The 27,023-nt window shown below is 57.6% G+C and overlaps 1 protein-coding gene across 9 annotated transcripts in view; it reads left to right on the forward strand.

Annotated features, from left to right (window-relative positions):
* HDAC7 (histone deacetylase 7) overlaps positions 1–27,023 on the forward strand; it is a 160,875-nt gene that overhangs the window by 126,365 nt on the left and 7,487 nt on the right. For 3 of the 9 annotated variants that reach the window (XM_058558412.1, XM_058558414.1, XM_058558418.1), the window contains exons 2-17: positions 13,925–13,975; positions 17,220–17,407; positions 17,544–17,634; positions 17,906–18,017; positions 18,622–18,737; positions 18,970–19,095; positions 19,466–19,557; positions 19,748–19,858; positions 19,997–20,177; positions 20,360–20,556; positions 20,805–20,978; positions 22,698–22,917; positions 24,274–24,407; positions 24,569–24,689; positions 24,951–25,000; positions 26,248–26,355. In XM_058558412.1, the coding sequence (XP_058414395.1) occupies positions 13,925–13,975; positions 17,220–17,407; positions 17,544–17,634; positions 17,906–18,017; positions 18,622–18,737; positions 18,970–19,095; positions 19,466–19,557; positions 19,748–19,858; positions 19,997–20,177; positions 20,360–20,556; positions 20,805–20,978; positions 22,698–22,917; positions 24,274–24,407; positions 24,569–24,689; positions 24,951–25,000; positions 26,248–26,355 (2,072 nt within the window). Of the gene's footprint in view, positions 1–6,676; positions 7,946–7,997; positions 9,075–13,924; positions 13,976–17,219; positions 17,408–17,543; positions 17,635–17,905; positions 18,018–18,621; positions 18,738–18,969; positions 19,096–19,465; positions 19,558–19,747; positions 19,859–19,996; positions 20,178–20,359; positions 20,557–20,804; positions 20,979–22,697; positions 22,918–24,273; positions 24,408–24,568; positions 24,690–24,950; positions 25,001–26,247; positions 26,356–27,023 lie in introns of those variants that run through there. The other 6 variants (XM_058558417.1, XM_058558415.1, XM_058558411.1 and 3 more) reach the window with 5 other exon arrangements.

The raw sequence follows: 27,023 nt of genomic DNA on the forward strand, positions 1-27,023 counted from the left end.
AGCTCAGTTTCCTCATCAATAAGATGGGGAGAAAATTTCAAGTGTACTCCCAGATCACAGAGGAGGAGAGGTTGACCATAAAGAGATGCATCAGTGTCCAGTGTGGGGCTGTCATGCTCCTCACTTCCTTTAGGGATAACGGACCCCAGCTTTCGTCCTGGTGGCTTCTGGGCATGAGAGTTGGAACTTTCTCGTCCTCTTTCCCCTCCTCAATCCTGGTAGAAAGCCCTTGGGAGTGAGAAACTCATGTGCGATGGGCGTGGGGGTGGGCACCCTCTTATAGCCGTAGGCTTGCTTGCCCAAGGACCTGGAAGGCAGGATCCCGGCTAACCCCTACCTCCTTGGTCTTGCTTCTCCTGGCCTTTCATTAAGAGCTGGTCATTTTGAAGTTAGCAGGGGCCTTAGAGAAGATGAGCTGATGTAAGGCCCAGGGTCACCCAGCCAGAGAGCGGCAGTCCGAGCGGGGCTGGAAGCAGACCTAACTGCTGGTGCCCATTCTCCTGGCCTTCTCCTCCCCGGGCCTGGCTCAGGTCCTGCCCATGCCCACCCCTCACACCTTGGCCTTGGCCTGTTCTCAGCCAGACTCGAGACCGGGGCCTCCAGTGGTGTGTGGGGTCTTGCTGGAAGCAGGGCCGGAGTCAGGCCTGGGAGCTGGGGGGAGGGCATCGGTCCTCCCAGGCTCCGGGACTGCGTTTGTGTGTGTTGGATTCGTTCACTAGATGGGGCACTTCCTCTGGGGCAGGAAGCTTTGATTTCCTGTGGTGGGGGCATTGGTAGGATTAGGAGTGGGGGGCTCAGCTCTGGGCCATCCCTGATGTTGTTGTTTGGGACCACAGAGAGGCAGAGTTTCTGCCTAAGGCTGCTTCCTCCACCCAAGGGGAGGCAGGAAGGAGAGCACTGGTGAGGAGGCGCAGGCTGAGGCTGGAGAAGGAGGCCTTGAGGGCAGCGAGATGGGAGGGGGGTGGGCAACCCAGCAGGAAGCCTGGTCAGCAGGTGACCCTGCCGGGTATTGTGTTTCCCTGTGATATTTCCCGTTTCTGTGGTAACATTCCCCCGGGGACCCAGGCCTTTGGGCTGCAGGAAGGTGCCCCCAGACAGCCCTTTCCTTAGAGGCCTGCGTATTAGGAGGAATCCAGGCAATCTGGGGATCTAGGCAAGTGGGCTGAGCGAGCACTGACCCGGGGGCTGGGTGGAGGCCCTTTTGCATCTCCTGGGGGGGAAAGGAAGGAGGGGGGCTGTTGGACTTTGGGGAGGGCTCTGTGCCTCTCTTCATCCCCTCTCTCCACCACCCTCCCCCAGCAGTCCTCCCTCTACAAGGGGGAGGTAGACCGCATGCTGCCTGGGGCAAGGGGTAGGGGTGGGGGTGGCAGAGGTGGGAGGGACGTTTTCATCAGCAGAGCACAGCTCCTTTGGTCCTGGACCAGTTCCCAGAGGCAAAATAAATTCAGGATAGCATCTGTTTAGTGTGGGTCAGCATGTGACGGGTGTGTGTGCACACTGGTTGTGTGGTGGGGGTCTGCGTGTGTGCCCCTGGGCTGTGTATGTAGATGGGGTGGTTCCGTGGCAATTTGTGATCCATGTGGTGGCTCCGTGTTGGGTGTTTTGAGAGTATGCACACGTGTAGCACAGATGTGTGTCATCTGTACAGTGTGCACCTTTGCAATTTATGGCTCTGTGTGGGGTATGTGGGCATGTCTTGGGGGGATGTATACCTGTGCAGGAGTGGCTTTTTAATAGAAGTCCAGATGTCGGCTGGGAAGCACCATCTCATCCATGGTCCTCAAATGCCAATTTCTGGACTGTTTGCTTCAGAGTCAAAAATAAAGATCCTTAGGCACCATTCCAGACTGACAGAATCTGCAGGCGTGGGGCCTGGGAATATGGATTTTAACATGTGCTTCAGGAGATTCTGGTACAAAGCTGAGTTTGAGGACCACTGATCTGGGCCAACCTCTTCATTTTTTCTTTTGAGGAAAATGAGACCCATAGAAGGTATGTGGTTTGTCCAAGGATACAGGGCCATTAAGAGGAAGAACCAGAACAAAACTCATGCCTTTCCAGACCCGTCCAGGGCTTACCCGTGCATCCTGTGTGTGTGCAAGTGTGCACATGTCCACACTTGGTGTGATGAAGTGGACCGGCTAGGGTTGGTGCGGATGCTTACTGCGCCTCGACCTTGCCCCTGAGGTCCTGGCTTTCTGACCTTGCTTTTCCTGTTACATCCTGCTTCCTCCTCCCTAGGGAAATCCTGGAACCTAAAGGTGATGCCGGCAGCCAGGAGGCCCCATTTACTGAGCCAGTCATTCAGCAATTCATTCATTCATCGGATGCTTACTGAGCCTCGCTGTGTGCCAGGCACCAGGCACAGTAATGCACTGAACACATAGGCAGAGCGTCTGACCTCAGGGAACTTCCACTCTAGTGGAGGAGAGATAGTAACAAGTAAGCAAGTAAAGAAATGAGTATATCTATCTAGTTACACGTTGTGATCACCCTAAGAAGGAAATGAACTGGGTACAGCAATAGAGAACAACAAGGTGGGACTTCCTTAGATAGGGTGGCCAGGGGAGGCCTCCCTGAGAAAGTGACATTGATGCCTTCCCTCACCTCCCTAGACTAGAAGTGAGCCCTCAGAGGCTTCTGAGCCATGCTTGGGAACTGCCTGGGTCCAGATGAGGGACCTGGGCTGAGCGCTGGCTGAGGGTTGGAGCCAAATTGCCAGCCTCTTGCCTGGCATGGAAGACAGCCAGGTCTCCACTCCTCAAGCAGCCCCCAGAGGTTTGCAGGTGGGGAGAGGAGGAGGGGGAGCTGGACAGGGCTGAAATCGAGGCTGCCACATTGCTTGGGGGAGCAAACTTTTCCCTTCATGGGGCTGAGTCCAGGGCCCTGCGGACATGTTGGGTGTTGGGAAGCAGCAGCCTCTTGCCAGGAGCTCTCGAGCACCACCCCATTCCTGACCCTCCTGCCTCACCTTCCTCCCACCTCATTCCCTTCCTCTCCAGCTCCCTACCTGGGAACTCCTGTGCCAAGTCCCGCCCCTCTGGGTCTAGCCCGGCTGCCTCTGTGGCCACTGGGATTTATTTAGCCGGCTCAGGAATCACTGTGGCGAGAAGGGTCAAGACTTAGAGAGGATCTGGGCCCTGGAAGAGAGGACAGGCCAGAGAGAAGGGCTGGGGCAGGGACCAGAGAAGACAGGGCAAAGCGAGGGCTGAGGCCGGCCAAGCAGGGGCCCGGGCAGGAGAGAAGGCAGGAGGAAACCTCTGGCTGAGCACTCCAGAGCCTCCCCTGGGCCCTTGGAATCTTCTCCCCATGCTGGTGAGACTCCAAGCCCAGGAGGGCAGACACCAGCTAGAAGGCAATGCCCCTCTCCCGTCCCCCTGCAGTCCTGCCCCTTCTCCCTCTCAGGAGGTTGCCTTTCACATCAGCTGGCAGCCTTCAGACTCTCTCACCTCCAACCTCTTCTGGTAGGTTTTTCCTGAGGGGCCCGGAGCTGCGGGCTGCAGGAAGGTGCAGCCCTTTCCTTAGAGAGCTGAGTATCAGAGGAGCCCTCATGTAAGAGAAGAGGCCCTGTCTGTCCCTGCCACTGCCTCTGTTCCCACCACTGCCTCTGTCCCCGACACTGCCTCGGCTGGCATTCCACCAGGGACCTCCTTTAGGCTGTTCAGTGCACAATCCCCCTAGACTCGTGTGCCTCCCAGGCCTTGCTGCCCAAGCTCAACCCAGGCCCCTCCACAACCCCCACAGCAAGATGGGGAGGGGACTTCTCCTAATGAGGAGAGCCCTGGGCTAAACTCACCATCCCCACCCTGTCTCCAGACCACTTCCTTTTTTTCCATGTTGCCTGCAGGGATTGGAAACCCTGGTGGTCAGAGACCTTGGGCCTTCAGGGAGAGCCTCCCGCCTTGGGGAGAACTTGGGGGACCCCATCCCCCTTTAGGAGTCCAGCTCAGCTCCCTGCGGAGCCCATTCCAAGGAGCGCAGCTCTGGCTCCTCCAGTCACCCCCAGCCCTGGAAGTCCCATTCCTCCCTCCCCCGGCTCCCCAGATGGCAAGGAGAAGCGGGGCAGGCTGGGAGCCACAGGTTCGGAAAGAGTCCGGGTGGGGGAATTCGGCGGCTGGGCTGTAACCGGCTTGTTTTGCTTGCCCCACAAGCCTGCACGGGCATCCGCTGCGCCCTCCGGGGCGTTCAGGTTGTAGAACTGCTCTCAGAATGACAGGCTGGTGGCACCCGGTTGGGGCAGGGGTGAAGGGGGGAGCCCCAGGCAAGGGGGAGCTGGAGGGTTAAAAATAGCAGCAGCCGGGTTTCGGTTAGCAAATGTGGAGGCGGGGAGCTGGAGGCGGGGCAGGCGGCAGCAGTGTTTGCCCGCCGCTCAGGGCTGTTTCCCCTGGGTCCCAGGAGTGAGTCACGGTTGGAGAGCTCCAACCTGATGAGGTGCTGGCACAGTACCCCCACCCCCACCCCCACCGGGGCGAGGGGTTGAGCGCAGGCTTCATCCCTGGGCTTCTAGAGGATGTGCATGTCCCTTGCAGGCCTTCAGGGCTGACTTGAGAGTTGGGCCAGGGGGGTTGTGTGATATAAGGGAAGAAATGTGCCATTCTGAGGCCAAAGACCTGGGTTTGAACCCCAGCCGAATGGCTGTGGGACCTTGTGCAAGGCTGCCAAGGGCTCTAAGTCTTGGTTTCCTAGTCTTTCAAGTGGGGATTTTCTCATAGCCATATGTAAACACTTGGTGGATTCTAAAACGCCCTACAGATGTTAATTATCACCTTACACTCTGCTGTGCCCATTGCAAAGCCTGGCAGAAGGGCCTTCCTGCAAGGCCACAGAGGGAGGCATGGGGTGACCTCGGCAGAGTCCCTATTTCTCCTGCAAGCAGCTAAGTATAACGAGGCTCATGGCTCTCTGTGCCTCGGTTTCTCTGTCCGTAGTGGGAAAATAATAATAGTTTCAACCTCATGGAGTTGCTATAAAGATTAAAGTGAGTAATGTTTGCACCATGCCTGGTATGAAGTCAGTGCACACAGAATATTCATCATTATTATTAATGTTATTGTTCATATTTTTGAAGGTCAGACACAGGGAATGTTAAAGACATGAAGCACAGAAACTGGGCCCAGCCCCAGTTCACAGAAAAAAACCAGGCCAAATTCACTGTTCCAGATTCCTCCACCCATTAGGGCCTGGAACAGCAGGAATCTGTAGCCAGAAGTCACAGGGTGGACCCCGTGTCTCTTTCACTCCACTGCCCCCAGCCTCCCCCAGTGAGGCAGGACGCCAGGGGACTCAAAGGCCTTGCAGCCAGCTGGCAATGAGGAGAGTCTGAGATGGGACCGCCCCGATGGCCCCGATGTGGACTACCTTGCCAGCATCTGCTGGGGTGACCTTTATTTTAGCCCCTCCCTGGCAGCTCTTAAGAGGAACATGAGGCAGAAGAGGGATGGGAAGGTCAGTGATGTCAGCTGTGAGTATTCCCAGCACAGCGGCTCTGGAGGAGGCAGGAGGCATTTCTTTCAGGAAATGATCATTATTCAGCCTACAGGCATTCGTTAAGTAAGTCCTGACTTGGTGCCCAGCCCCGTGCTAGGCCCTCTGTGTGATTCAGGAGAGGCAGAGGATGCTGGGTTGTAGATAACGCAGAACCTCAGAGGATCTGGGGTCCAAAAATACAATACATGGAGTCGATGAAAGCCCTGTGTCCTAGTTCTCACGGGAACCAGAGGACGAGGCTCGACTCTGCTGCCCATTGGCTGTGCCATCTTTATATTTGTGTGTGTGCACATACCCATGTGTGTTCTCTTTTATTATTACAGAGGCAGTTTGTGTGCGTTGTAGATAATCAGACAACACAGACAAGCAAACATTAAAAAATAAAAACCATCACAATCCCAGCAGTCAGAGATCACTGCCACAATACCTCAGCGCACACTTGCCCATTTCCTGATACGCCTCTATACGTTGTACTTGTTACCAAAATGAGATCACACTGTGTGTGCTGTATTTTCAGTCAGTGATCTCCACCTTCCACGATGGTAAATTTGCATCTCATCGATTTCCCAGGTGGCTAGAAATTGTCCTTCTTAGCTGGTTTGTCCAGATCAGTACCCAGGACCATGCATCTGGAGATTGAGTTCCCTGAAGGCTATGTAAGCACCCTGGCTGGATTTGTGATCTGGAAAAACTCCGGCCGACCGAGTCTCAAGGGCAGCCCTGGCTGAAAAGAGAGTCATGTCACCTGGAGAATCTGCCCGACAGACCCGTCCTATCTTCCAAAAATAACAGGCAAAACGAAGCGAGTGGCAGGGCACATCTGGGACGGGGATCTCTGGGGTGTCTACTGTCATTAATATTAATGTGGCATCCTGTGAGTGCCAGCATTCATAGCTTGTTGCTATTCATGGACTCGCATCCGTGATGCCCTCAGGCCATGGAGCCAGCCCGGGACTCCGCAGTGGCCTCTGCCTTCCCCGCCCCAGGTCCAAGGGTGCTGTGTTCCTAGTCCCCAGGAGCCTGGCCCACAGGTGGGTGCTCCCTTCAGCTCTAGTGGGTAACTTCATCCCTTCCACCTGCCCATGGCCTGCCCTTGTGTGTGTGTCCTGAGAGAGAGAGAGAGAGAGAGAGAGAGAGAGAGCAAGAGAGCATCTCCTCCCAAGGGAATTCACTCCTGAGTAGCCACTGGGTGGGTGACTTGCTCTGGTTATGCAACCTGCATTTTGTCCAGGGCTCGCCAGTTTCCAGACTGCTTGCACACGGCGTTTGATCCTCTGCGGCAAACCCTGGGAGGTTTGCTTGTTTAGTTATGCCCTGCTGGAGGCAGCTTACAGGAAACAATAAAATGGTAACATGTACATATAAAAAGCAGGGAAAATATAAGATGAAAAAGGAAGTGAAGATGGGGTCAGGGAGTGCCTCCTGGAGACAGAAAGCACGGGAGAGACCCGGGCAGAGGTGATTCTCTCTGTCTTTATTTTTATTGTTGTTGTTCTGGATGGAGAACCAGCACGCTGTGGGAACATGCCGACTGGGGGTCACGCCCAGGCCTTCAGACGCTGGGACCGACCGCACTGTGTCCACCTCACTACCTAAGAGGATGTGGGTGGAACTAGTTGTCCACGCCACTGTGGTGATCATCGGCTTAGGTTCTGGAGCCCCAGAAGCCCCACTTACCATCTGTGTGACCTCAACAAGTTTCTTAACCTCGCTGAGCCTCAGTTTCCTCCTTTGTAAAATGAGGATCATAACAGTATCTCCCGTATAGGGTTGTTGTGAGATGGTACAAGTAAGATGCTTAGCACAGTAAACATTCAATACACGGTTGTTGATCATTACTAATATTGTTAATTAATAATTAGAATAAGATAATAATTATTAACATCAACATGATTAATATTAGAAGTTAAACTTTTCTCTGGCAGTCTCTGGAGTGGGCTGACTGGCCTTGTGGGTGACACAGGTGAGAAGAGCCGAGGAAGGCACATATCCTGGCTCACGTGCACCTGGAAGAGGCAGAACAGGCAGGCAAGCAGGAGTGGGGTACACGGGGTTGGGGGAGCGCAGGATCTGGCCGAGGAAGGCCCAGAAGCTGAGGGAGCAACAAGGAGGGCCAGGGAATGAATATGAGACCTGAGGGGAGAAGGAGCTGCTCTGAGAGGCAGCCTCGGGGCGGTGACCGTGCTTCCTGTTGGGGCAAGCGCTGGCCCTTGAGAAAGACTGGCTGGGGCTGGCTGCTAGGAGGGAGCAGCTGCTCTAAGTGGGGCACCGGGTGGTGGGGGAGGAGGAAGAACAAAGACACAAGCTGACAAAACCTCGACTCTTCTCCCCATATTACAGAGGGGGCCCCCATCTTGACTGTTCAGGATGTTTTGCTTATGATAGGAAAGATGGTGGTTAGACATCATGGTGAACTTCCTATCTCAGGGATTGGAGCTACTGGAGCAGGAGAGTGAGGGTAAGTGGGAACTTATGTCTTTGAGGGCTTTCAGGACCTGAGAAACCCTAGGGCAATTGGGACCAGGGGGCTGGGACTGGGGGAGCATGCCTGCTCGGGAATTCCCTAAGTGGTCCGAGCAGGCCTAGCTGTCAGGAGAAGGCTGTGGGTGACAGGAAGTGGATGCAGGCTCTCGAGGCGGCCACCCTGAGCCAGTGGCTTTGCCCTCCCCTTCACATCTTCACACAGCTCAGGCAGGGAAGACTGAGTGGCGGTCTGAGAGGCTCCCAGAGGCGGGCAGGGCTTGAAGTAACCCCTGTTTCTCTTTGCCAGAGGACGGCGAGGCTCTCCAGAGAGCGCCCGTCCCCGGAACCAACAGCCGCATAGCACTCAGAAGGCCCAGCTCCCCCGGCTCAGGGTCCAGCGGGCCTCCATCCATGAGGAAAGTCCACGGAGTGCAATAGAAGACCAGGGGCTGGGGGCAAGGAGCCAGGGAGGACGCTGTCCCACCCCCAGGGAGCTCGAGCTGCCGCTGCCATGGTTACGTCTGCTTCCTGTTTGATTCATCTCAAACAGCAGCAAGGGGGGGGCGCCGGCTCCAGCTCGGGCCACCGCTGTGTGGGGCTGTTTACAACAGCCGCATGTGGGATTCCCAGAAAGAGACTCCAAACCGGACATCCTGCGGCTGCAAAATACCCAGGTGTCAAGAGCTAAAAATAGCTGCCACAGGGCCCCAGGCGCGGGGAAAGGGGCATGCTCGCTGCGGAGGCGGGCGGCCGGCCTTACGGCCCTCACACCCAGCCTCCTGCTCGGTGCACAGCTGTGAGCCTGCAGGGCCTCAGTCCCCTTGCTGGGGACAGACAGGAGGCCTTCGTCTTGGCAGGCCCCGTCCCAGGCCGCTCACCTGTGAGCCGAGCCTCTGCCCCACGAACAGCTGGCCCCTCTGCCTGCACAGTGGAGCTTGCTTTGCTCTCATGGGAGAGCCTCAGAGGGACTTGGAAGCTTCTAGAGAGAGGACATGGCAGGGCACTCGAGAGCAGGGAAAGTGAAACCGGTTCTCCTCTAGGACCCCAACCCGTGGCCAGCCCCTTGTTCCCGCATGCAGTCCAAAATCATTGCTTGGAATCTGCGAAGTCAACAGTTGCTACCTGTAAGTGATTCTTCCGGATTGTCTTCACAGGGGCTCACAGATGAAACAGGCAGCTTCTGCCCTCCAACCTGCAGCAGGGCTCTGTGAGGCTCTGTGCTTTTTCCATTTTTTCCTGGGCCCAGTTAGGCCCTGCATTTGCTCTCTGCCCGCTGGCCTGTGGGGAGTGGAAGGGCTGGGGAGCAGTGGAGAGTATGGGTTGAGAACATGGATTCTGGAGCCCAGTTGCCTGGCTCGAGTCCCAGCTCAGCCACTTCCACGTTATGTGACTTCAGACAAGTTATTGAATACTACTGGGCCTCAGTCTACTGATCTATATAATGAGGATAAAAACAGTACTCACGTCATAGGTTTGTCGTGAGGGTTAGATGAGTTGGTAAACGTAAGGCACTTAGAACAACTCCTGGCACATAGTAGTGTGTTAGTTTACAGAAGTTCAGATGGAAGAGAAAGGGAAGAGACTAATCAGGAGAGGCAGGGGATAAGAGATGGGGCAGGGAATGCATCTGGGAGAAAATGGACTGTGGTAGAGGGCGGGAGGATGAGGTTGGGACCAGGCACTGAAATGCTTATGCCAGAAGGGAGGCTGCAGACAAGTTCAGGGGCAAATAGTATTAATCACCACCATTGAGGAAGCACTTACCATGTGCTAGGTACTTCACACACAGCATTGTTCATCTCCGATGACCTCTTCCAAGTGGATATTCTTATCCTCTTATGACAGATAGGGCGGCCAAGGCTTGACCAGGTTACATTGTGTCCCTGGCTCTCCCTGCTGGTCACTGAGGGAGTCAGAGTTTGAACCCAGCTCCATCTGACCTCAAAGCCAATGCCCTCTATGCTGTGCACCCTCACTGTTATCACTTCGTGTGGCAGGAGTTTCCAGCCAGCTTGCAGCCCCCTGGGTTCTGGATAAATTGGAGCAATAAGCAGCTTAGTGCCAAGACAATGAATGAGCCATAAAATTAGTAATAAGCAAGAGAATTTCTGAAAGGAGGACATAAGAAATTTAAAAAAGAGTTGATTCTAGGGAGTTGGATGTGTGAGAAACTTTTTGTTGTACACTTTTTCGGGCTCTTTGAATTTTTTTAGTATCTGCAAGTAGTATACTTCTTAATTTTTAAAAAATCATGGGCTTGGGGCTGGCCCAATAGCACAGTGGTTAAGTTCATGCACTCTGCTGCGGCGACCCAGGGTTTGCCGTTTTGGATCCCAGGTGCGCACCAACGCACTGCTTGTCAAGCCATGCTGTGGTGGCCTCCCTTATATAAAGTAGAGGAAGATGGGCACGGATGTCAGCCCAGCGCCAATCTTTCTCAGCAAAAAGAGGAGGATTGGCAACAGATGTTAGCTCAGGGCTAATCTTCCTCACCAAAAAAAAAAAAGAAAAAAAAATCCTGGGCTGTATTTTAACTCCTTGAAAGTGAGAACCAGGTTTCATTCATATTTCCATCCCTTCAACCTCTGGACCAGTGACCTCACATGGAGGTATTTAGTACCTGCATTTGGGATAGACTTCTTGGGTTTCCCCTGCACTGGTCTGCTCCGGCCTGGCTGTACCACTGACCTGCCGGGTGACAGTGACCTAGACCCTTCTGCTCTCTCTTTCCTCTGCAAAGTGGGAGTGTCGGCCTGAACAGTCTCTAAAGCCCTATCAGCTCCTAACCTTTTCAGGTTCTGTGACCTAAGTGCCTTTGAGAAGAGCTCTTCTCCGTGCTCGGCCCTCACTCTGTGTCGGAGGCCTGGCAGCCATGATGTTCTTTCTCGTGTTTATTTATTCTTGGATCTTCCTGAAGCCATTTCACCCCCAGCTTTCGTCTTCTCTGCCAACTCCCACGCGGAGTCTGGCTTTGTCCCGCCTGTATCGGGGAAACAGAATCCGAGCTGCAACTCGGGGTGTGGAGGGAGCGAGCCCTGAACCCAGGACCTGGCCTCCTGCAGCTGCCCACTTTCCTCTCACCTGCTGGGGCCCATGTCTTCCTGCTGCTCCTTTTCAGCCAGGCAGGAGACCAGGCAGTTGGGAACTGCCTGGGTGCCTTAAAAAAGACACCCGAGGCATTGGGAGGGGGCTTCTGTGTGGCAGTGCTCCTAGAGAAGCCCTGTCCGTGACAAAGGGCCTGCGGCACCTGGGCGAGCAGGTGGTCAGGCAGGGCTCAGGTTTCTGCTGTCTTGTGTAGGCCTCGGGCAGAGTTCCATCTGCTGGGCAGGTAAGGGCAGGGGCGGCAGACCAGCTTGTACAAGTGTGCGGGGGATAGAAGGTGGCGCTTGTGGCTGCTCTGGAGGTGGCTGAGGGCCGGGGGCAGGATTTCTGGGGCTCTTGGGTTCTGGGTGAGATCAAGTGTTCTGGTCTGGGAAGGGGACTTGGTAGGCCCAGGTGCCTCAGTGCCAAGTCAGTGGCCTTTTCAGCCCAACTGCAGTTGCTTCCAAAGGAGGTAGAAATGGGGGTAGCCAGAATTCCAGAAAGGAGAGCTCTCCCGCCGGCCAGGAGCCGTGTGGGGAAGGGTCCAGCCCTATGCAGTGTTCTCGGTCCCTCAGGTCCATTCACTGCTGATATTATTTCAGTCTGACCCCACATTAGTGGTAAGAGCACTCTGAGAGGGGCCGATGAGAAGGGTCCCCAAATTCAGCCTGGGATGCAGGAAGTCCACTTTCTGGTTTCAGTTCTGGGTGACTGGGTGCCTTTAGATAGCTTTCTTCTCTCTGGGACACAGGTGAGCTGTTCCCCAGGTCTTATCTCTGGTGCTCTGGGCTCTTCTAAACGCAGAGGCTCTCAGCACGGAGCCAGGAGTTGGGGGAGAAGCAGAACTTTTTCCAGGAATTGCTTTTGGAAGCAGCCCCTGTTGGCAACACACACACGCGTGCATGCACGCATGCAGCTTCTCCGAACAGTTTATGTCATAGATTATCATCGCAAAACATCCCTTTTGGGCCTGGTAACAAACACTACAGAGTTCAGGACCATTAGTTTTTTTTCCTATCCAGAGGGTGGATGGTGCCCGGAACAGTAGTTACCAGGGGAGTGAGGCGCAGAGAACCTGGCTCTGCTCCGGAGCATGAATGCAGCTGACCAGCCCTCAGGCAGGGACCGAGGGCAGCTAGAGAATTCCTGGGAGGCAGGGACTGGACTCTAGGCCTGACACGGCCTCTGGGAGTACACCCGGAAGCCCAGTTCAGAAACCTCTCTTGGGGGACCAGGTCCTGCAGAAGAAAGAAGAGATTTTAAGAGAGCCCGGGGTGGGGGGTTACCACATCCTGGGGAGGGGAGGTGCCTCCCACACCAGTGTTCCTTGGGGCTCACAAACCTTGAGAAATATTCAGGCCATGTCCTAGGCAGGGGCGCCAGGAGAGAGTCATTGTGTTTGATTCACCACTTCCTAACAGAGCCTGCCACGTGCCCAGCAAGGGGTTAGGCGCAACCGGGCATGCCTTACAAATGACGCCACAGAGACCATGATTAATGGAGTGTTGAGGTGGTGGACATGGAGTGGGTGCTATGGGAAGAGGAGAGGAGAGGAGAGGTCAGGGTGAGCTTCATGAGGAGATGGGCTTGGGCTGGACTTCAAGGGATGGGCAGAATTTGAACAGGTGGAGCAGCGTGTCCCTACCAAACATCGTCATCCACAGTATAGGACATCAGTGTTTGGGCACAGTTGGTCGGAGTCTCCCTGTGCCTCCTCCTCCAGCAGAGCCTGCCTGCAGGGAGTTCTCCTTTTTCAGCTTCTGGAAGAGGAACTGTGGCTGCCCCTTAGACACAGACCCAAAAGAGCAGCACCCACCAGTTGTCCTTCAAAAAATATCCCTTCTGCCCCAAGTCTGGCCTGAGGAGGGCTTCTGTGTGTCCACCAAATGCCCTTCTCAGATGGCCTCCCAGTCTCCTGGCATCCTGTCCCCTTGGCCCTGGGCTGGGCAGCAGGAGGGAAAGGTGTCCATCTTGGACAGATGGCCTCAGGACTCACCTCTCTTTCCCCACCCCAGCCAGCCCCTGGGCTCCTCAGGGCCTCTCTGCTGATGACCGGCGAGGGCCCTACTGAAGGGTTGCATGGGTTCTGAATTGGATGGGGGGGCCCTGGGCTGGGCTTCGGAACCTGGGAGAGATGGCCATTTCCAGAAGGAAAGATTTCTATTTCAGGTTTTCCAAGAAAAAGCGTGAGCTGTTCTCTTCTCTGGGGGAACAGAGGCTACAGGACACAGGATGGGGCAGTAGGAGAAAGTGGGTTCCTACGATGGGGTCCTTGGGCTGTGCATTCCAGACCCACCACTTCGCAGCTCCCACCAGATCTCACTTGACCTCCAGGCCATGACCTAGTCCCTCCCCCACTGTGGAAGCCTCTGAGCAGCCCCACTCCCCTCTTCCAGGCCTGCTCTTCCCCCACCCTGTCTCCCTCCTGGCATCTGTAGGGCTGTCTCACCAGCCATGCTCTCCCGCCTCCGGCCCCACTTCACCTCCCAGCCCTCTCCTTTCCCTTCGGGCTACGGGAGCCTCCACACTCCCCAGGGAGATTGTATCTGAGCACATCAGGCCAGGCTGAGGGCATTGCTGGGTAAACTGGGGCCTTCTTAGGTTCTTGCTGTGGCCTGAGCTCCAGCAGGGCAAGATATCTGAGTTGCACGGTAGATTGGATGGGAAGTGGGAGCTGGGACTGCTGTCCTCCAGCTTGGGAATTTGAGGAAAGGAATGGGGTGGAGTGTTCTCTTTTTGGTTAGCTTCTGGTGGAGGTGCCAGGTTGTGGAGTGCTCAAGCTGGTGTGGGGCCTCCTAGAGCGGCAGACAGCCTGCCTGGCTTGGCCCTCTCTCCTCCCCCTGCCCGGCCCCCTCCCTGCAGCCTCTTCACTCCGTCTCTCTTCTCTCTACAGATGGGACCCAGGTGAGCCCGGGTGCCCACTGCCCCCCTCCCGCTGGCACAGGTAAGAGCCAGGCCTGAGCGAGCCCGTGGTGGGGAGAGGAAGATGATGGAAAGGACATAAGAAGGGCGAGGAGCTGGGGCGTGGTTCCATGGGGGGGGGGGGGGCGGAGGTTCCTGGGGGAGGGGGCAAAGTTGGGGTTTCATGGGGAAGGGGTGAGGAGTGGGGATAAGAGAGACGGCTCTGGATCAGGCTGGCCCCAGTGCCAGGAAGCACAGGAGGAAGAGGAAAGGCAATGTGCGCTCGTCCTTGCTGGGCAGCCGTGGAACAGGAAGGCAAGCAGGAAGCTAACAGTCGTTCACAGACCCCCTCCTCACGCAGGCTCTGGGCGAGATGGCATGTTTTTGTTTGTCGGCTCTTCCAGTCCTCACGCTGGCTCTGCAAAGTGGGCATGGCAGCCCTTGCAGAATGGAAAGATGCTTTGTGCTGCTCGGGTGGGAGGGGAAAGACCCTCTCCTTGGTTCTCTCACGGTTCTTTGCCTCCTCTGCTGTTAGGATGTGCTGGGCAAGGAGGGGAGTGGACTTCTTGCTGCTCTGGCTTAGGACATGCCCGTGGGGCTGGGCTGGGCTGGACTGGATGAGGGCTGGCCCTTCCTTAACTTCAGCCGGTGTCCACTGGGGGCCTGCTGGGTGCAAACTACATACCCGATGCCTAACAGTTACACAGAGCAGGGAGAAATGAAGGTCAGGTATCCCCTTTGCTTCAGTCCAAAAGCTTACAGGCAGGTTGGGGAGACAGGACACACAAATAGAGAAATAGTAGTAGAATGCAATGTGTGACCAGTGCCAAATGAAGGGACAACTGATTAATGAGTTCATCCATTCATTGAACAAACATTAAAGTCACCACCTATTGTCATTTAGTCCTCCTAGATGCATAATTGTCTAAAAAATTAAATACAGAAATTGGAAAAAGAAACATTAATGAACCCCACCTCTGTGCCAGGATGCATTTTAGAGGGGGATAGAGATTTATTCGTTGATTCAACCAGTATTTTCTGGGTGCCTGTCATGTGCTGTTCTAGGTGCTGAGACTGTGAGCAATAAACAAACCAAGGCCCTGCCCTTGGAGCTGAACTCAGACATGGTCCCTGCCCATGTGGTGTTTACAGGGCACAGAGCCACCGCCATGATTGAGATCCAGAGGAGGGGGGGAAACGGGGTGCTGGGCTGCATCTAGGGAAGAGAGAAGACTCCAGCTGGTCTTGGAGGAAAGGGTAGGATCTGGAAAAGTAGAATCGAGGGATCAGGGTAGCACCAGCAGGGGGATATTGTGAGCAAAAGCTCAGAGGACAAAAGGTACATGGGCTTGTGACAGGACAGGAGCTGACGGCTGAGGTGGAGGTTCGTGTTCAGATGTAGGAGACAAAGTTGAGAGAAGCCGGGTCAGCACCAGATTGTGGAGAGCCCCAGCTGCTAAATCACCCCGAGAGGTGTCCCCAGGGTTGCAGGCAGAGCCCCTTCCACGTTCCCGGCAGCCTTCTGCTCTGGAGGCCCTGGCAGTGCTGGGAGTGAGGGCTGGGGCCGCTCACGATCTGTGTGTGGCCGAAGCCACTGGCTGCAAGTCTGGGTGGCCTGCCTTGGGTTCTCCAAGGTCCCTCTTGCATCATCAGGGGAGTCACCCCAAGAAGCCAGGACACCAGACGTGGGAGGACTGAGACCCTTCCTGGGGCAGGAATGTGTTGGCATTGGAGGCCCAGACTCAACCAGAATGAGAATCTGGGGTCCCTGAGTGGACACGTGAACACAGCGTGGAGGCATCAAAACCATGCATTGCCTGCTGAGGGCCGCATCAGCATGCACAGCCGTCCCGTCTGGACTCTTGACATCCGGAGAGTTGTGGCGGGCACCTCCCTGCCCTGCTCCTCTCTTGTCTCCATCTCATGGGCACAGAATCTTAGAGCAGATGCCCCTTAGCGACAAGCTACCGCAAGCCCCTCTTCCTTTGCCCAGTGAGAAACCCCCATGAGGGGAGGTGACCTCCTGGAAGCAGATGTGAAAATGGAGCGAGAGCACTCCTGGGCAGGACTGGAACCCGTGCTCATTCTGTCCTGATCTGGGTGGCCTCAAGCAGGTCCCTTCACCCAAGCCTCAGTTTCCTCATTTGGGGTAATGGAATAGTAATAACTGTGGGGGTGCTGAGGTGAAAGGATTTTGCAGACGCCGAGCACATGTGCTACAGATGTTAAGGTAATGATTAGTAATGCTGGAGTTGAGCCTGGAGGCTGCTTTTCCTGACTCCCTGGCTGGTGATTTGCCACATGCCTTCCAATCCCCTCAGCTCAGGCCCAGAGGACAACCTGTGGCGGCCCCGATGGGGGGGATGCCCGGCATTGGACCAGCTGAAGGAGGCCTCTCCAGAAAGGTTTCCCGCTTGTGTGCTGTCCCAGGGCACCTACTCCCACCCCCACCTGCTTCCCCTACTCCAGGATAATCGCCCTGCAGCCGCACCACCTCTGAGCTCCTCGGAATGTCTCTGCTGCTCAGCCCAGCCTGGCCCAGCTGGCTGTGCTGGCGTAGAACCTGGTCTGGCAGCTAGTTATAAATAGCCCCTGCACCCACGGCCTTGGCAGGCTGTTTCTGGCGTGGGTGCAGAGGACACTGGAGAAGAGGCAGCTGAGCCTGCCGTTCTCACTATGCCAGGCCCAGAGCTGGCGTGAGGACACCTGGGCCTGTGGGCTGCGCAGGCCCAGGGTGGCGGCCAGGGCTGGCTGTGGGTTTGCGCATGGCTTCTTTATCCTATGGCTCGGAACAGAGTAGGGAGGGTGGCGACTGAGGGGGCCTGTGAGGCCCTTTGGGGATGGAAGCTAAACAAAGGGGACTATTTGCCTGTCAGATCACTGTCTGTGAGCACAGCTCATTGGAGGGTGGCTGGGCCAAATCCTCATTCCAGGGGGCAGGAAGGGAAGGAGAGGGCAGGGCTCAAAATGTACCACCAGGGGGCCCTCAGCCCATCTCTAAATCCCCACAGCCCCCAGCAGCCCCGCTGGGAGAGGCAACATATTGAGTGGAAAAGCACGATGTTGGGAGTCAGAAGGCTAACTGTATACTTTATGTGACCTCCTTTCTCACGGATAAAATGGAATTGAAAATACCTACCTCGCGGGACTGCGGGGAGGATGAAGCGAGGAAGCGGCCCCCGGGGTGTTGCCACTGTCAAGCGAGCCTGAAGGAGGCCCATCAGGCTGTAACCGGGCCCCTGCAGACCAACTTTCCCGCTGACCCTGCCCTCTCTGTGTGTCCTCAGGCTGCCCCAGGCCCCGTGCAGACACGCCAGGCCCTCAGCCCCAGCCCATGGACCTGCGGGTGGGCCAGCGGCCCCCGGTGGAGCCCCCGCCGGAGCCCACGCTGCTGGCCCTGCAGCATCCCCCACGCCTGCACCATCACCTCTTCCTGGCAGGCCTGCAGCCGCAGCGCTCGGCAGAGCCCATGAGGGTAAAGTTAGAGCTCCCCGCACACACGGCAGCCTTGAGCTCAGCCCCCCGCCCCTCTCCCTCCCCTCAGCCTCCCCAGACCCTCGTCTCAGTCCTCCACTCCTTGCCCCTCCCTGGGCGGCCGGCCCTGCCCACAGCTCTCCATGGACACGCCGATGCCCGAGCTGCAGGTGGGGCAGCAGGAGCAGGAGCTGCGGCAGCTTCTCCATAAGGACAAGAGCAAGCGAAGTAAGGATGGGGGCCTCCCAGCCGGCGTTCCCCACCCTTGTGGCACGTGAGGGCTGGGGTGGGAGCGCCGCCAGCCCCGTCTCCCTCTGCTTGCTGGGCTCTGCCTGTGAGTGTACGTGGGGGGCGGGGGGCTCAGGCTTCTTGGCTTTTGCCTGAGGAGTCCCTGGGACGCCTTGTGCTGGGGGTGTGGGCAGGGCAGCGGGCAGAGAATGTGCCAGGGAGGCCACCTGTCCACCACCTCCAACCCACTCGTGGTTCTCTGCCCCTGCAGGTGCTGTGGCCAGCAGTGTGGTCAAGCAGAAACTGGCAGAGGTGATTCTGAAAAAACAGCAGGCGGCCTTAGAGAGGACAGTCCATCCCAATAGCTCCAGCATTCCCTACAGGTAGCTCCTTCTCCCACCTGCTCCCTATACGTCAACCTGTGAGCACAGACAGACTCACCCCCTCTTCCTCCCCACTGCCTGTCACCTGATCCTGACCCCTTGCCTCTAGTCATATTGCCTCCCCTAGCCCCCTGCCAGCTGACACCTGCCCTCTTCTCTCCTTTAATTCTCTCTCCCCACCCTACCTGAGGCCCTTCCTCCCTATACGTGCACACACACACACATACACACCACGCTGGCTTCCTTCTTCCACATGTGAGTCCCTTCTCTCTTTATGTCTTCCTCTAAGCCCCAAAACATCCTGATTCCTAGAGCAGGGTCCTCCCACAGGAGACAAGGAGTCCCCAGTGTGTCTGGCCTCACCCAAGCCCCGGGACCCTGGCTCCTATGCCTACATCAGAGGTCTGCATTGTGGGCTGCTGGTGGGATGGGTGGCCCAATGCTGCCACCTGGAGATGGCCCCACACTGCCCGGCCTATGCACTGCCGACTCCCCTAGCGGGTCCAGGGTCCACGCTCGGGAAGGAGCCTGTGCGGAATGAGGTGGCTGCCAGGTCTCTGGGCGTCCCCAGCCATCTGAAGCAGCCTTGGCACTCACTCCACAGAACTCTCGAGCCCTTGGAGACGGAAGGCGCCGCCCGCTCCATGCTCAGCAGCTTTCTGCCTCCTGTTACCAGCCTGCCCAGTGACCCCCCAGAACACTTCCCTCTGCGTAAGACAGGTGAGTGGGACAGGCAGGCGGGGACCCTTCAGGGAGTTAAGGGGAAGGGCCTCGGCCGAGGTCAGGAGTGTGGAGGAGTGGGAGGGCCGGGCCCGGCCAGGGGAGGTCAGCATGGGTGGTGTTCTAGTTTTCTCTTTGGCGCTGCCTTCTCTTACCTTAACTCAGAGATGACGGGAGGGAGGGCTGATGAGGAAGGTGGCTGTGGGGCCCGGTAACGCTGGTGCTCCCGCAGTCTCGGAGCCCAACCTGAAGCTGCGCTACAAGCCCAAGAAGTCCCTGGAGCGGCGGAAGAATCCACTGCTCAGAAAGGAGAGTGCCCCGCCCAGTCTCCGGCGGCGGCCTGCGGAGACCCTCGGCGGTGAGGGCCAGCAGCGGGGCGGGGGTGGCTGGTCTGGTCCCTTTGGGTCAGGTCCCACCCAGACAGAGGTCCCCCCCCCCCTCAGGGCTACGTGCATGGTTGTACAGGGTCTGTCCTCCACACTCGCTGGGGGGGCGAGTTGGCGCTGAAAGACAGCCCCTGCTCTGTTGGCTGAGCTGATGTCTGCTCAGAAGGGACACCTTAAAAAAAAAAGTATCCAAAGGCACCGGAGTCTCATGGTGGCCTGCCTTCTCCCTGCCCTTTTGGGAAGAAAGCAGGAAGCAGAGGCCACCCGTGGGGAAGGGGTTTGTACCTGGATATCGGGACGGGGTCCTGGCCTCTGACTGTGCTTTCCTCTCCCCACTCTCAGACTCCTCTCCCAGTAGCAGCAGCACGCCAGCCTCGGGGTGCAGCTCCCCCAATGACAGCGAGCATGGCCCAGGCCCCGTCCTGGGCGCAGAGGTAAGGCCTCGCCGGGCCGGGCTCTCCGGGGCAGTGCTGAGGCTTAGCCTTCTTCTAGGCAAGTGGCCCTGAGCAGGCGGGGGCCGCAGGGCCTGGACAGCCCCCACCCAAGCCTCCTGGGTGTTCTGGGGAAGGCGTGCGCAGGGGGAGAGGTCTGGGACCAGTGACCCTGCCCTGCTCCCCATGGCAGGCGCTCTTGGGCCAGCGGCTGCGGCTGCAGGAGACCTCTGTGGCCCCGTTCGCCTTGCCGACAGTGTCCTTGCTGCCCGCAATCACGCTGGGGCTGCCTGCCCCTGCCAGGGTGAGTGGCTGAGGCGCCCTCTCCCCGCTCCAAGCTCCCAGCTTCTTTCGCCCCCTTCTCCTACAGCCTCACCCCATCACCTTCATGTTCTCTCACCCAAATCTTCTCCCCTGTGACTTCACCCTACCTCTTCCCCAGGCTGACGGTGACCGCAGGACCCATCCGACTCTGGGCCCCCGGGGGCCGGTCCTGGGGAGCCCCCATGGTCCCCTCTTCCTGCCCCATGGCCTGGAGCCTGAGACTGGGGGCCCCTTGCCCTCTCGCCTACAGCCCATTCTCCTCCTGGACCCCTCAGTCCCTCATGCGCCCCTGCTGACTGGTGAGTCTCGCTGCTTCTCCAGGGGAGGGGCTGGACCCTGCTCCCTGTCCTTCCTGCCCCCTCTGTAGCCGCCCATCCTGTGTGTCTCCCTGCTGAGTCCCTGCCCCACACCCCATGCCCCTGCTTCCTCCCATTCCTCCCTGTGGTTGCCTCCTTATGCCCCACCCCACCGTTCTTTCCAGTGCCCGGGCTTGGGCCCCTGCCCTTCCACTTTGCCCAGTCCTTACTGAACACCGAGCGGCTCTCCGGGTCAGGCCTCCACCGGCCGCTGAGCCGGACCCGCTCAGAGCCCCTGCCCCCAAGCGCCACCGCCCCCCCACCGCTGGGCCCCCTGCAGCCCCGCCTGGAGCGGCTCAAACCTCATGTCCAGCTGATTAAGGTGAGGGGAACGGGGTGGGGGAAGGTAGGGAGGGGCTGCATAACTGGGGGCCCTAGAGGCTAAAAGAAGGGAGGCTTAGGGAGGGCAGGGACCTGGAGGGCCAGAGAGATGGTGTGGCTTCTGGGGGCCAAGAGCTGCATGGCCACTGGAGTCCCACCGAGATGAGTGGCCACCCAGCCCAGCCCACATGTCCCACCCCACACCCGGCACTCCAGCATGGCTTCTCAGCGGGCGTCTCCTCTCCCCAGAGGCCAGCCAAGCCTAGTGAGAAGCCCCGGCTGCGGCAGATTCCCTCAGCTGAGGACCTAGAGACGGATGGTGGGGGAGTGGGGCCGGTGGGGGACGACGGCCTGGAACACAGGGAGTCGAGCCACGGGCAGCATGAGGCCAGGGGCCCTGTTCCTCTCCAGCAGCACCAGCAGGTATGGCAGTGCCCAAGTGCCCCTCGGAAGGTGTAGTCAGGAGACTCTGGGGCCTGGCATAGCTGGAAAGGAGGGAGATAGGATATCAGCTCAGGGGACAGCTCTGGGACCCACGGTTGCCCTGCTAGATCCACAGGGAGGTACAGACACACACACATACGTGTGCATACATGCACGCACGCACACACTCACACATGCACACGCACACTCCAGTAGCCGGCCAGTCTCACAGGGTGAAGCCACGTGCCTTGTCCAGCAGTAAGGCTGGCCTTTCATGGGGCCGCACACATTCCTGTCCTAGTGCTTCTCCCCCGTGAGCGGCTGTGCTGTCTCCAGGAAGGTGGCCAGGGCGGGAAGTGGGGCAGAGCCAGGCTCAGGCACCTCACCCGGAACTCTCTCCCCATGTGAATCAGACCATGGGTATTAGTTTGCTAGGGCTGCTGTAACAAGTACCACGAACTGGGCAGCTTAAACAACAGAAATTTATCGTCTCACAGTTCTGGAGGCTAAAAGTCTGAAATCCAGGTGTTGGCTGGGTTGGTTCCTTCTGAGGGCTGTGAGGGAAGGAGCTGTTCCTGGCCTCTCCCTGGGCTTGTAGATGTCTGCCTTCTCTGTATGTCTTCATGTGTCTTCCTTCTGTCTGTGTCTGTGTCCAAATTTCCCTTTATTTTTTTTTTTTGTGAGAAATGTCAGCCCTGTGCTAACATCTGCCAATCCTCCTCTTTTTATGCTGAGGAAGACTAGCCCTGGGCTAACATCCGTGCCCATCTTCCTCCACTTTATATGGGATGCCGCTACAGCATGGCTTGCCAAGCGGTGCGTCGGTGCGCGCCCGGGATCCGAACCAGCGAACCCCAGGCCGCCGCAGCGGAGCGCGCGCGCTTAACCGCTTGCGCCAGCGGGCCGGCCCCAAATTTCCCTTTTTTATAAGGACAAGAGTCATATTGAATTACGGTTCACACTAATGACCTCATTTTTTTTTTTTTTGTGAGGAGATCAGCCCTGTGCTAACATCTGCCAATCCTCCTCTTTTTTTGCTGAGGAAGACTGGCCCTGGGCTAATATCCGTGCCCATCTTCCTCCGCTTTATATGGGTTGCCACCACAGCATGGCTTGCCAAGCAGTGTGTCGGTGAGTGCCCGGGAACCGGTAAACCCCGGGCCGCCGCAGAGGAGCGCGCGCACTTAACCGCTTGCGCCACCGGGCCAGCCCCTAGTCACCTCATTTTAACTCGATTACCTCTGTAAAGACCCTATCTTCAAATAGGGTCACATTCTGAGGTACTGGGGTTAGGCTTTCCTTCATAAATATGAAGTGGGAGCAGGACACATTTCGGCCCACAACACGTGTTAACAGTCCACACGCATGCAGTGGCTCACGCAGGTTCCGTGTCCTTAGGCAGTTACACAGTCCTTGGAGACCAGGAGATCCTGGTCAGAGCTGGGCCTGAGGCCCCTCACCTAGGTTCTGGCTTTGGAGTCCCGGGAGCCCAGGGAGCTCTGGTGGAATGGGGTGGTGAGTCTCCGGTGCAGACCTTTGAGGGGCTGGTGGGCAGGGGGCTCAGAGAGTCAAAGGCCAGAGTCCCGCTGGGAGGCAGGGCTAGAGGCATCCTGGAATCTCTCCAGAAAGGGGCCTGCCTGGAGGTTCCCAAGGTCTTGGGCCCAAGCAAATGGTACAGGATCCTGAGAACCTGAGACTGAGGCCCCCTGTGTCCCTCAGGTGTTCCTCTGGGAGCAGCAGCGACTGGCCGGACGGCTTCCCCGGGGAGGCACTGGGGACTCTGTGCTGCTTCCCCTGGCCCAGGGCGGTCACCGGCCCCTGTCCAGGGCTCAGTCGTCCCCAGCCGCGCCTGCCTCACTGCCAACCCCAGAACCCGCCAGCCAGGCCCGTGTCCTGCCCAGCTCAGAGACCCCCGCCAGGACCCTGCCCTTCACCACAGGTAAGAACCACATAAGCCTCGGGCAGGAGGAAGGGGCAGGGGCCACACGGAGGCTTGGGGTACAAGTCCAGGTCTGTGTCATGGTGTCAGGACATTTTTTGAAGCGACAGAGCACTTTCTTGGTCCTCCTAGGTCCCCACAGCGTCCCATGAAGTAGGTGGAGTGGGTGGTGGTTCTCATTTTACAGATGAGGTGACCCAGGCTCAGGACATCTAAGGTGACAAGCTCCTGGTCACATAGCAAGCTGGCATTGGGCCAGGCTACAAATGTGGCTCTCCTGGCTACTAGTTCAGGTCTTCCAAAAATGATGTTTATTATTGTTGTTCTGCTTGTCAAAAGAGCTCAAAAGCATTTTAGAAATTTTGAAAAATACAGGAAAGCATAAGAATAGAATAAAAATCACCGGCCAGTATCCCACCACCATCACTCTGAAACGCTGCTCTCTCAGTTCAGTCTTTGTTCTAGCCGTAGGTACACGTACTAATACCGCATACACGTTGACTACGTTTTGTACCCTGCCTTATTCAGTTAACGTGTTATGAGCATATCGTGATATAATTAATCTTTAAATATGAGATTTTTATGGTATTTCATCACGATATTTTATTTTTATTTAAAGATTTCTTGTTGGGCAGTTAGATGGTTACTCACTTTTCCTCACTTGAATTTTGTTGTACATAAATCTTCACTCATCCCTGGGATTGCTTCCTTGGTGTCCCTGGGTTAAATGGTGTGAGCATTTTGAAAAGCCCCGGTGTCCTGAGATGGGCTGCAAGTGACCCTCCCACTGGCAGGGTGCAGGGCCCTCCTCTGGATGTCCCGCTGTTCGGGCTGAAACAGTCACTTCCCCAAAACTGCATCTGCCTTGTCACATGGCCCAGTGTCACCGTGGGCTTCCCAGCGCCTGGTTCTGGAGTTTCTGAGGAATACTTTCTCTCAGGCCCACTTGGCAGCCTATTTGGGTCATGACACCCGGTGTGAGACCCAACATCAGGCCTCCCTTTGTCAGGCTCTGAGCTCTTGAGGTCATGGTAGACGTATTGGGCATGTGAGGAGGGTCAGTGTGTCAGGAAGGCAGTGGCCGTGTGGCAGTTGTATTGTCTGGGGCTGTGTTGGTGTGTGTGTGAGGTACCTGAGGCTGCCTGGGTAAAGGGTTTGGGGGTGTGCGGATGGGTGTGAAGGGGCCGGATGGGGTATGTGGGACCATGCGGGTGTCTGGTGTGTGTGCCGGGCCTGGATCCATGTGGGTGCTGGCTGCGGGGTACCGGCGTGTGCTCTGTCCGCAGCCAGTGGCCCAGGGTGGCAGGGTGGAGGGGATCTCCCTGGGGTCCGGGCCCTGATGCCTGCTCCCGGCAGGGCTGGTCTATGACTCGGTAATGCTGAAGCACCAGTGCTCCTGCGGAGACAACAGCAGGCACCCAGAGCATGCGGGCCGCATCCAGAGCATCTGGTCCCGGCTGCAGGAGCGGGGTCTGCGGAGCCAGTGTGAGGTGAGGAGGCGGGGGTGCTGGGGAATCGGAAGAGGTAAGAGTAATGGCAGGGAGGGGCTGGGAGGCCCTGGAGCCAGGGTGAGATGAGGGGCCAGGCAGGTGGTGGTCATGCAGGGAAGGGGCTGAGCAGGGCCTTAGGAGCTCTGTGGGCCCTTCCACAGTGTCTCCGGGGCCGGAAGGCCTCCCTGGAGGAGCTGCAGTCCGTGCACTCCGAGCGGCACGTGCTCCTCTATGGCACCAACCCACTCAGCCGCCTCAAACTGGACAACGGGAAGCTGGCAGGTAGGGGCCCATTGGCGCCTGGGGCCCCCCCACCTCCCCGGGCTCACCCAGCCCACCCAGCCCCTGTGCCCTCATGTCCCAGCTTTGCTCAGCCTGTGCCTCCAGCATCCTGGACATCCCCAAGCCTCCCCTAGGCCCTCTGCTGCCCACCCACACCCCGCCCTGTGCACCCGCCCTGGCCCTCTTTTCAGGGCCTCCCTGCTCCCGGCAGGCCAGAGGCTGAGAGGACTCAGCTCACACACACTGGGCCTCTCCCCACAGGGCTCCTGGCACAGCGGATGTTTGTGATGCTGCCCTGTGGTGGGGTTGGGGTAAGTGTGCCCGGGGTCTCGAGCGAGCATTGCCACGGGCTCTCCATCTCCTCCCTTCCGTTCTCCCAGGCCCAGCCCCTGCCAGCTTGTTCTTGTGCTTCTGCCAGACCCAGTGGGCCAGGGGCTGTCCCCTAACGCCCCTCTGCTGGGTCCTCGACCCGTCAGAGTCTTCCAAGTGAGGAGCTCTGTGCCTCGCACTTAGAAGGTGTTTGGTAAATGCTGAGTGAGGCTCAAGGGCAGGGCCAAGATGGGGGCTTGGGATCATCTCATCTGCCGTCATAAGACCCTGGTGGTCGGCATTGGCCGTTCCATGCTGCCGCCTCTGGGCAGAGTCAGGGCACCTGGCCTGGGGCAGTGGGGGTGCCTCCATGTCCTTGGCGATACAGGCACTCCCCTCCCATTCCCCAGCTTTCCTCCCTCGCTCCTCGCCCTGCCTGGGGGCTTCCTGCCTCCTCTGGCAGTGCTCTCCTCTCCTGAAAAGGCCCTGCAGCGGTTTCCCAGCCAGGTGTGTGGAGGCAGGGTTGGAGGCCTAGTTCTGGAGGGAAACGGAAGCTGTAGCTGGGGGGGGCTGTTGGGAGCCAGTCAGCGCCCTGTTCACAACTTCCCATTTCTTGCCACTTTCTGATTTTTCCAACTGTTGTTGCTTCTGTTTTCTCCTCCCTCCTCTCCCTCTCTGTCTGTCTCTCTCTCTCTCTTTCTCCAGCTTCTTGCGACTCTCTCTGCCTTCCTCGCCTCTCTTGGTCCGCCTCGCCCTCCCCATCTCCCCATCATGCCCCCCGGCCCCTCCCTAGCCTTGAGGCCCAGGGACTGGGTTTGGGGGGCCTCCCAGCCTGGGCTAGGGGCCCTGAGTGGAAGACAGTGGTGCAGACGGCCCCTCGAGCTCCGACCGTCCCGCAGGGCCTGAGCAGAGTCAGCTGGGGCTTAAAACCCCCTCCCGGCCCAAACCCCAAGTCCCGCCCAGGTAACGCCATGCCCCCTCCTCTGACGGGGAGGCAGGCACGATGCTGCCTGCAGAGTGCTGGCCAGACATGGGCCGGTGATGTGGACTGAAGCTGGGAAGGAGAAGTCATGCTGGGATTGGGGGACGCAGGAGGCCTTGCCTTTGGGCGGTGGGGCACTGGGGAGGCAGCACTGTCTGCCCAGCTCCCTGCCCCTGGGGTCCTGGCCGTGGGATGGGCACCGCCCCCTGGGCCCTGGCTCCTGTGGGAAGCCTTGGATGATGCGGGCCCTGACTCTGGCCCCCGCAGGTGGATACTGACACCATCTGGAATGAGCTGCACTCCTCCAATGCAGCCCGCTGGGCCGCCGGCAGCGTCGCTGACCTCGCCTTCAAGGTGGCTTCCCGTGAGCTAAAGGTAGGAGTTTGGGTTGAAGGTGGGCAAGCCACAGAGGAGGCAGCAGGATGGGGCAGCGGCGAAGCCCAGACCCGGAACCTCAGACGTCTCATTCCTCTTGGTTATCATCACAAGGTTTTGGAAGGGAAACTGAGAGCTTTGGGGACAAGATGAGATCTGAACCCTAGGCTCATGTTACTTGGCGAGGAGTCAAGCAGACACAGGGTCATGATCATCCAGGATCATTTAACAGAGGCCTGCTGTGTGACCATAGGCAAGTCGCAGAGCAGCTCTGGGCTTCTGTGCATTGGCACATTGGTTCTTATATAGACCAGGTTGCTGCCTGTGTTCGTTTGCTCTGGGCTGGGCACCTGACGGGGCTTGCCCTGAGGTCTACGCCCCCATTGTTTAGGAGGTTATAGTTCAAGGCTGTCACGGTGTCCTCAGTGTCGTAGCTCCTCCGTGGGGCTTTGCAGTTAAGAGCAGAGCTCCGGGTTTAAAATCCTGGCTCCACCATTTTTATATTTACAACCAAGCAACTTTGCACAAGTTGCTGAACCCACCGAAGCTTCAGATTTCCGCTCGTCTGTAAATAGAGATAATAATACTGTTTATTTGATGGAGATGTTGGGAGGATTAGATATCATTTACCTCAGAGACATGTTGTGAGGAGGAAGTCCAGTGGTTAT

This window comes from Diceros bicornis, chromosome 17, assembly GCF_020826845.1.
Source record: "Diceros bicornis minor isolate mBicDic1 chromosome 17, mDicBic1.mat.cur, whole genome shotgun sequence".
In the NCBI taxonomy this organism is placed as follows: Eukaryota; Metazoa; Chordata; class Mammalia; order Perissodactyla; family Rhinocerotidae; genus Diceros; species Diceros bicornis.